This window comes from Berghia stephanieae, chromosome 2 (assembly GCF_034508935.2).
Source record: "Berghia stephanieae isolate SIO BIC M18660-M18661 chromosome 2, UCSD_Bste_1.3, whole genome shotgun sequence".
NCBI lineage: Eukaryota > Metazoa > Mollusca > Gastropoda > Nudibranchia > Aeolidiidae > Berghia > Berghia stephanieae.
The window spans coordinates 2,231,887-2,241,886 of NC_088361.1; the positions used below are offsets into that span (position 1 = coordinate 2,231,887).

At 35.0% G+C, this 10,000-nt stretch overlaps 2 protein-coding genes across 3 annotated transcripts in view; one reads left to right on the forward strand and one right to left on the reverse strand.

Annotated features, from left to right (window-relative positions):
• The window catches only part of LOC144964162 (focadhesin-like), a 377,317-nt gene that overhangs the window by 19,381 nt on the left and 347,936 nt on the right, over positions 1-10,000 (reverse strand). Inside the window, exons 28-29 of the mRNA XM_078898108.1 lie at positions 3,400-3,519; positions 2,890-3,009 (exon numbers count right to left, since the gene is read on the reverse strand). Of these exons, the coding sequence (XP_078754234.1) occupies positions 2,890-3,009; positions 3,400-3,519 (240 nt within the window). The remainder of the gene's footprint in view (positions 1-2,889; positions 3,010-3,399; positions 3,520-10,000) is intronic.
• Positions 6,102-10,000, forward strand: part of LOC144964164 (uncharacterized) — a 10,713-nt gene continuing 6,814 nt past the window's right edge. The window contains exons 1-2 of one of the 2 annotated variants that reach the window (XR_013643764.1): positions 6,102-7,117; positions 9,440-9,613. Coding sequence is in view for 1 of the 2 variants with exons in the window: in XM_078898116.1 (XP_078754242.1) it covers positions 6,259-7,117; positions 9,440-9,613 (1,033 nt within the window). In the remaining variant the exon portion in view is untranslated. The remainder of the gene's footprint in view (positions 7,118-9,439; positions 9,614-10,000) is intronic. The other variant, XM_078898116.1, reaches the window with a different exon arrangement.

Genomic DNA, 10,000 nt, shown 5'->3' on the forward strand with positions numbered 1-10,000 from the left:
ATATATTACGCGTTCAATATCAATCGCGCACTGCGTTTTGCCTGGTTTTACTTAAAACGCCATATATACATATATATATATATATATATATATATATATATATATATATATATATATATATATATATATCGATAGATAGTTCGAAGATGACGTAAATCAGGTCTTTATTATTGTTTTTGCCATCCGCGTTTGTGAGTTGTTCTCACTAAACTGTATTAACCAGACTATAAAAGTTCATGTTTACACAGAGTTTGTGTGTTGGTCCGTTATACTTCCGGATGGCAATGTTGTGAACTCCTTGGCCAAGCGCATTCTATATATATATATATATATATATATATATATATATATATATATATATATATATATATGTGTGTGTGTGTGTGTGTGTGTGTGTGTTTTAATATCATTACCATTTCATTTGACCAAATTTTACAAATCAATGTAATGGGACGGGAGAGATCAAGTTACATATTATGTTAATTTAATAAACTAGTTGAGAACAATTAATTGCATTAATTTTTTTTTCAAGGCCTGTTTCCACACATCAACCGCCCAAAATATGCAGTCTCAATTTATACGTATTTTTTTACTTGAACCAGGGCCAACATGATCGAAACTTTATATTGATTGCTCATCACAGTTAAGGTCATTGGAGAATAATAATAATAATAATAATAATAATAATAATAATAATAATAATAATAATAATAATAATAACAATAATAATAATAATAATAATAATAATAATAATAATAATAATAATAATAATAATAATAATAATAATAATAATTTAATAATAATAATATAATCATTATTGTCCCAATAAAAGGCAATTCATGTGAGGTAAACAATGCTCAAACAGTTTGGTTCATGGTATGAACATCAACACATTTACGAATACAGACACAGACATACACAAACACACACGCAAGCACATTGTTTCTACACATGTATACAAAAGAAATGAGCGTACACACACACATATATACATACATACATACATACATACATACATACACACACATACATACATACACACATACATACATACATACATACATACAGACATACATACATACAGACATACATACATACACACATACATACATACACACATACATACATACACACATACATACATACATACATACATACATACATACATACACACATACATACATACACACATACATACATACATACATACATACATACATACATACATACATACATACATACATACATACATACATACATACATACATACATACATACATACATACATACATACATACATACATACATACATACATACATACATACATACATACATACATACATACATACATACATACATACATACATTTTGCTTTTACAATTATCCATAACTAAAATTGCATAAGCCCTGCCGACCTCGACCTTTTATCAAAATGGCTTCATGAGTATATTCCAGTTAAACCATAAAAGCTGGGCTACTAATAGACATCTTCAGTATTGACTCGTCTTTAGCAACAACAACAACAACAAACAAACAAACAAAAAAAAAACAAACAAGAAATGCACTGTTTATCTGTTTCCACTTGTTGTTCCCAAAACCACAATCCGAGAAAATGCCGAATAATAAACATAAAACATTTAAGTATTGCGCATTTTTTTTTTTGCGGATTCACTCATGCTCAATGATGCTCAACAATTCACTTCCAAAAAATGCCATGTGAAACTAGAAATTTCAATTTTTTTATACGTCAATTTTGCACTCGCACTCCTTACAATTCCCGTCACTACTTAAGGCCAGTATGCTCACCTGAGTTGAATGAGGTAATGTGTGTAAAGTGCCTGGCCACAGAAAAAAAACAAAGTCGAGGTCAGATTTTTTTCATAAATATTGTCATGAATTCGAAGACTGAAAACGCTCAACGTCGATCAACTCTTGCTGTATGACGATAATAGCGTTTCATGGAGCTCCGTCGGACCCATAAAATAAGTTATGCCTATCGCAAGGCAAACATCAGGGATGCCAAATGATTAAAAAAACCCAACCCAACTGATAATGAGGAGAGCAACACATCTCACCTAAAACGAACCTTGTAAATGAGCAAACAACAACATTTCTCTTAATTCTACCCTCTCTGTTGCTAGTGTATGAGGCTCTTGTTGCATCTATTCCAATATCATTTCTCTATTGACAAGAATGACCTTCAGCGGACTTTTTTGTTGGAGACAGGAAAAGCCGCTGAGGCATGAACTAAAGTCTGAAAAAAAACTATTTAAAAAACTCGACCCCCCCCCCCCCCCCGACATTTGGTATCCCTGAAAAACATCACTGGCCACACTTTTGTTATACATGACTATGTTGGAGAATGTTGAGGGAAAAAAATTGATTAAAATTTTTGTCTTCCATTATACACTTGGTCAGTCCCATGAATTCGTCAGCCAAGACTCGGAAAGCTGGCTCGTCATGACTTGAACATCTCTTTGGAGCATGTTCCACATCCTGGGACCAACATCTTGAAATCTACGCCCTCCAACCTCGATTCTACAGCATGAATGGAAGGAATTTGGGTCTATAATATCTGCCATGCATTTAGAGAGATCATTGATCATGAGGAAATTCCGAGACTAAGCCGTGCATACACGTTTAAACAATGATTCGGGGGTATATTGGTCAATTATTAATATGTGTTTATTTATAATTTGCTTAAACCAATTATTTAAAAAAGGAAGTTATATGAAGGTACGTGTAGTTTTCTTCTAGAAAACACCCCAATATGCACCATGCAATCGCTCCACGAGTTAGCTAGCAGTTTCGAACATAACATGTTTGGAATCGACTCACATACCAAACCACCATTGACATGCCAATGCGATACTAGACCTAGAACTCACCTTTTGTAAGTCTTGTGTCCACATTTTAATCAGGTCTCGTTGATTTGTTCCCATTCCCTGGTGGCCGTAGGAAGCTAATGTGTGAACCAGAAGGGCGAGGGCAAGGGTTATGCCCGACAGCTGTTTGGGTGTGGAAAGGAGAAAATTATTTGACTTATGTGTAATTATTATATAAGTAATTATTATAATGACATTGCTGCACTGAGTCGGCAATGGTAATGATTAGATGAGAGAAAATATAACATGACATAAACGCATACTACTTAACATCGGAAAACTAATTTTTTATGGTCTCGTTGTTCTTGTGGAAATACTCTCATACAATTGTCCAAGATTCATTTGTTGTTCTGAGTTTTTGACGTTGATATTATAGCGTAGGGTGGGGGCGTGTCAAAAAGTTAAAATAAATTAATTCAGGTTTTGGCTTATTTAGTAAAATTGATACTCTTGAAAGTGATAAAACGTGGGTTATTAGGATTAGAAAATTGATATAAATATATATATATCTACCTTGGGCTCTTTCTCGTGCATTTGTTTGAGTGCATCAACAATAGCCATAACATCCTCGTCTTTGGAGAGACTGGAAGAGTAGATTAATGCACTGATACTGGCAACTGTCACCGTCAGAGGCTTGTATGTGGCAAGATTGGACGTGGAGGAGTTGATGGGGTTGATAACAATAATAATAGTAATTATCGTCGTCATCATCATCATCATCATCATCATCATCATCATCATTATCATCGCCATCATCATTATCATCATCATCATCATCATCATCATTATCATCGCCATCATCATTATTGTTATTTTTATCATTACAATTATCGTTGCTTCTACCGTATTATCAAAAAATAATTATAGTAATGATGATGATAGTAATTCTAGGTCATCATGACCATTTGCATTATTTTATGGTAAATAATCCTGAATTTAGCTTCGTATGAGTATTTTAGTTTTATTGCCAATATTGTCCTTGACTATGGCTAATTACTAATTATATTTTCTCGAGTAACAGACTCATGAATATTGATCATTGCATTAATTACTAATCGTAACTATAAAAATGCTAACTAAACACAATTTTGGGACATTCTTTCCTCAAAGATCTCTCTCTCTCTCTCTCTCTCTCTCTCTCTCTCTCTCTCTCTCTCTCTCTCTCCGTTTTGACGTATCGGGGTCACAAATACTTAAAATATTCTTGTTAAAATAGAATGCCATCGAAAAATAATATCAAATTAAAATATTCAAAGTGCAAATGTTGCTCAAAAACTGTGAAAGTATGCAGAATTAAACAATCATATTATTGCAAAATTCTGAAGGTCACGAAATACAGTTTTTCCACATAAATAAAAAATGAAACATGTGTTTGTTTGTTTGTTTGTGTGTGTGTGTGTGTGTGTGTGTGTGTGTGCGGGTCGTCTACAAGAACAACCAGACTATTTTCCGCTATGAAAATTAGCCAGCTTAATAACATTATATCCGTCTATGCAAGACAACTAGTATTATGCATTTTAGATCGATTTTACAATGGTCATATACAATTAAAAAAAAAAACAATTATCTTCGTAAGCACAACCACGTCCAGAATCAAGAAAGCTAAGCACAAGGGCTGCAGGGCCTTGTTTAGGTTCGTACTAAGAACATCATTCATGATGCGTCTGAGAGGGTTTCCCCAGTTCCGCTATTTCCTTAAGCCCTTAGCACGTAATCGTCTCATTCTGACATCGGGGAGCTGGATTGCTGCCATTATCGGGCCCCATTCCTAAAGTGATGTTGCTAGCGTTCTCGAAACGTTGTGCATAGACCTGCAATGCTTTAAAATGTAGCTTGTCAACATTTTGCTCCTACCTCACACCGGAGCGCAGTACTCCGAGGTGGAATAGCATAGTCCCAGGGCGGAAATCCTCATAATTATAAGCACACCCGGAAAGGCAGTTGCATTTCTCTATATTCCAGGCAACACCTTCTCGATGGCCCCGATAGTTAAGGCTGCGGTCCAGCGTAACCCCCAGGTTCATATGGTAGAACCTGGTCCCCGACTAAGACTTCAGTTTCCGGGTGTGTCATCCGCTATCCGCTGACTAGGCGGAAAGCTATGGCTACGTTTTTAAAAGTATTCATCCTCAGATACTAGTTGTCAAAGTATGACTTAAGTTTGGTTATATCCTGACTGAGTGTGCTCCCAGGACGATTTCAGACCCTAATGGGTCACCGCCTTGTCGTGGTGGGGGTGCTTAAGTGCATATCACATGGCCAAAGGTTAATCTGGTTAACGGTCACAAGACCATCACGGAAGACGAGTGAACGTCCGCCCAAATATGCAGGAACTAAATGGCGATCCAACCGTGCCCGAATGTCTTTAACCATCCCAGGCCCACACTGCTTTATTATTCACTTTGTCGAATTTTAATGCGCACGTTTTTATCGTCGTTCAGATTGTTTATTTTATTACAAAATAAAAAACAAAAACAAAAACAAACTAGACGTTTATGTGAATGCCTGTCGTAGAAAGGGGAGAAATGAGAGAGAAAGGTGGTGAAAGTGTGACTGGTTATACACCGAAGACGTTGTAGGTTTGCTAGTTGTTTATAATTCAAATCACAGTGACACATAGAAAAATTCACAGATCGCCTCACATATAATTGAATTGCGGGAAATAAACACATTTAAACACATTCTCAAATGTTTAAATTTTGACAGTCAAACAGAAGTAAATATAAATAAATATATTATGAATATTGACTATTTCTGTATTCGATTAAACACTAAAAGTTGTTGCATAAAATAAATTTGAGAAGAGGATGGAGTAAGTGTCGATTTTTAACAATGATGTACTCAAGAAATCTCGACTCACTAAGGTAGTTTATGCATTTATCTAACCAGTGTTTCTTTAATAGCATGTCCAACTGTGAATAGAAAAATCTGTGTGTGTCGGATAGCAGATACTTGGCACTTAATGATTAGGTAATTTCAATGCCATTGCTGAGTTGATTGAAATACTAGTACTACTAGTGACGAGTAATCATGATATGCATGACCAAATGATAGGACATATGAAAAAGAAATGAAAACAAAAATAACAAAACATCAACAAAAACAAAAACAACCAAACAAAAATCCATTTACGTGCAAGCAGGTTTATCGATCATCGATTTAGTTGGATTTCACTGTACTGATACATAAAACTATAAAATTACATACTTAAATTTGAATACAATGTTAGTCGTTGGAGAATACGCCAGCTGAATACAATGTTATGCGTGGGAGAGTACGCCAGCTATTTAATTACCAGTGTCATTTTAAACCAGTCATCATGAATATGTGAAGCTGTACTCGATCTTAATGTGAACTTAACAAGGAAACACTATGCTTATTCCGTGGAAGTTCATTTATCTGATTAGCACTAACTTCTGGAATTTTTTTAATTTTCAAAATGGTGTCGCTAAATTCTATAGATGGCCAATTTTGACAGTATCAAATCCTCCAGCACCACCTCTTCGTGAATCGAAAACGGAATTCATAACTCCAACCAACTTTGGTGAGAGTACTCAAACTACTAGAGCACCTCAACAGATCCAACAATCATCTCTGTCACCCAATGAGGATACACCGATTCTACGTATTTTTTTAACAGAGAACAATCCGGAGACATCGAGTCTGGATATGGAAACCACTGAACAACCTCAGACACCTGAAGCAATGTCATTTAAACTGCAGTTTATTCACAATCCAATCACATCGAACGCTCCAGAGTCAACAAGTCCTAGTAAAGAGACCACAGAAAAATCTTCAGTATCCCAACAAACAGATAGCCCTAATATTATTTTCTCAGAGAGAAATCCGGAGACATCAAGTCTGGATATGGAAACCACTGAACAACCTAAGACACCAGAAGCAATGTCATTTAAACTGCAGGGTATTCACAATCCAATCACACAAAAAGTTCCGGAGTCAACAAGTCCTAGTAAAGAGACCACAGAATCCACAGTATCCCAACAATCAGAAGGCCCTAATTCTATTGATGAAATCACGTCAAACGCTCCAGAATCAACAAGTCACGGTGAAGAGACAATATATATATTTCTAGGATCCCAACAATCGGGAGGCCCTGATTCTATTGGTAAAACCACGTCAAATGCCCCAGAATCAACAAGTCCTAGTAAAGAGACCACAGAAAAATCTCCAGTATCCCAAAAATCAACGCAACTTACGACCACTGAAAACAGTAAGTTTTTTAAATTTTGATTTTAGAGGAGTTAAAGCGTTTGAACAGAAAGATGGTGAGGAAAAGCTTCAAGATCTGAAGTTAAACGCATTAAAGAAAAAGTAAGGCAAAGGGGACTGGTTCAAAGAGGGAAGAGAAGAAGATTCAATGAACAAACTTTCAATGTGCCTATTGTGACAATGCAAACGTCTAATCCAGTCACAAGCATATGGTCCACCTATGAAAGATACGCTCAAATGCTTAAAACGTATAACATATTCAAAACTAAAAGATAGAATCGTTCATAATGAGAGATGATTTCCAAGTTGAAAAATATATATCACAATAGGATATATACATTTGACTGATTCACTTCTAGCTAAGGGTCCCCTTCAGGACCAAGAAGCCCTCCCCCCCCCCCTCTAAAGCCACCTAAATCCAGAACAAAGACCAAGACTAATATAGAAAGGGAAAAGATGTATAGGGGGATAGAATACAAATCAAGAGCCACCTCTCCACCCACCACGCGAGGTCAATGCAAAACCTACGTTTTGATCATACAAACTAGCATAATTGTAACTGAAGCATGATGGACTAAAATAATCATAACGATTAGATACGCTTTTGTTGTCAAACAATGCAAAATAAAGCCGAATTCTCTATCAAAATGATATGGTAACCTTTTTCCATAGGCTGTTATTTTTATTCGAGTTACAAAACGATAAAAAACATTTCTATCTTTAATGAACAAATATAATCAAATACACACAGAAATAATATGTTTCATAAGGAAATGTATCAAAAGATACGATAAACTAAAATGTAAATCAAATCTCTGGAATGTCAGTAAGAAATAAATTTAATATAGTCATTCGCAGCCATGTATCAACAAAATACAACGGTCATTATAAAGCATGGATCAACACAAAAACAAACCAAAAACGATAATTTGGTTTAAAAGGTATTATGCTTGTTATCCTGACAGGATTAAAGGAAGATTAATGAAAGATGCAAAATGAATGGAAATAAGCCTATGGACATGTTCATTGAAATTAGCTCAAAACTATGTCAGCCTGTGATATAAGCAAAACCAAAAAAAAATATAAATATATACATGTTGAAGCCAAAATCCAAAAAGGTAGGACAAGAAGAGATAATGGTGAATAATAGCAGACTTATTTTATTTTTTACGAAAAAACACAAAACAAAACAACAACCCACCTTCTCCCCCCACCCTCATAAAAAAACAAACCACTCCCCCCAAAAATACAAACAAACAAAAAGCAAACAAAAAGACAACAAATCACGAAAAAAAACCCCCAAAAAACAAACAAAACAAAACAAAATAGTAAACAGATCATGGGGCAGAGAGTGAAATTGTTTTCCTTCTTGTGTTCAGTGTGAATAAAGGCATCTAAAATTTACAGGAGTCTCTTGAAAAGTGTGTCTGTCTATCTAGATTGCTCATTATCTGTTACATGGCTTCAGAATACAAGGGTGCTGTTCCTTCAATACATTTGTAAAATGTGACCAACCGTCTCAGAGCGCTATCATGTCTGAGACATTGATGCTGACAATTGAATTCAAAATTAAATTCATGAAACTTGGGGCAAAAAAAAATGTTTTATTGAGTAGAATAGATAGTTTCATACAGTGGATTGACCCAAACAATTCATATATCTGATCATTTTACCTTTATTTTCTCTTTTGAGCTCGTTAATCTTCCGGCACCTTTCACGCGCTGAGTTCACAATTTACAATTATATTATTAGTCTATCCCTCGCCTAACAGTAACACGTAATGATATAAAATGTACAATAACAATTTGTGACGTCTTATTATCAAGCGTCAAACTTCTCTAAAACTAGATTTTAAAAAAGAAGTATCATTTTAATATTTTTGAAAATGTATTTATCAAATATAACGAAATCAAAATCGATTGAAGGGTAGAATATACTAGTTCTTCCACAACTACGTTTTGGAATTCGAACTTTGTTCCTAGCGAGAACTCGCAAGCTCTTGCAGTGATTGGGAACACATCCGGAATTCCAAAAAGCAAGAGTGTGTAAGAATCGTATGTTGTCTACCAATGATAACCATAATATATTGACTCGTTTTTTTAATAGTATAAAAGCCAATTTCATTACTGGTTGTTTTACTTATTCTTCCTTTTTAAATAACCCTTAATTGTTCCTTTCAATTTCCCCAAAAGCCAATTGATGTTGCAGTTCATGCGCCTTTGGAAATTGAAAATAATCATGGTCTAGCTAAAATATTTTAAAATAATTATTGCAAATTCAATCAAATCTCATCTGAAATATTGATTATTGTCTCCGGTGACAGAAAAACCCCTTGTTTGTCCTGATGAATGGATCCTTTACTATCCTGGAAACAAATGTATAAGAATATACAAGAGAAAGAAAAATTGGAATCAAGCTAGGAAGTATTGTCGACGTCAAGCTCCAAATGCCGATTTGGTCATTATCCGAGATAAAGAAACAGCTAACTTTGTTAAAGGTGAGAGGCATCGATGTAACGTACATTGTATAATCCTTAATAGGTTTGGAGGCCTTTGGTTCAAACTAGAAAGGGTTGTTTGTTGTTTTTAGGGATTTTACGGCGCGTACAACTCATTTAGGTCATATCAGTGCCAGTAAAAAGGAGGAAGTGGGATAGTAAAAAAATTCTAGATTTACATTTGAAAGCACAAATAGTAAGACAAAGGGAAATGGTTCAAATAGGGCAAAGATGTCGATTCCAAGAGCATACTGTCATTGTGCATAGTTTGAGAATCACCTAAAAATCTCATTCAGAACACACAAGCACATGATCCCACTAAGAGGAACACACTCAAATGCTTATATTATACATGCATAATAGAGATGATTAACAAGGAAAAAATAT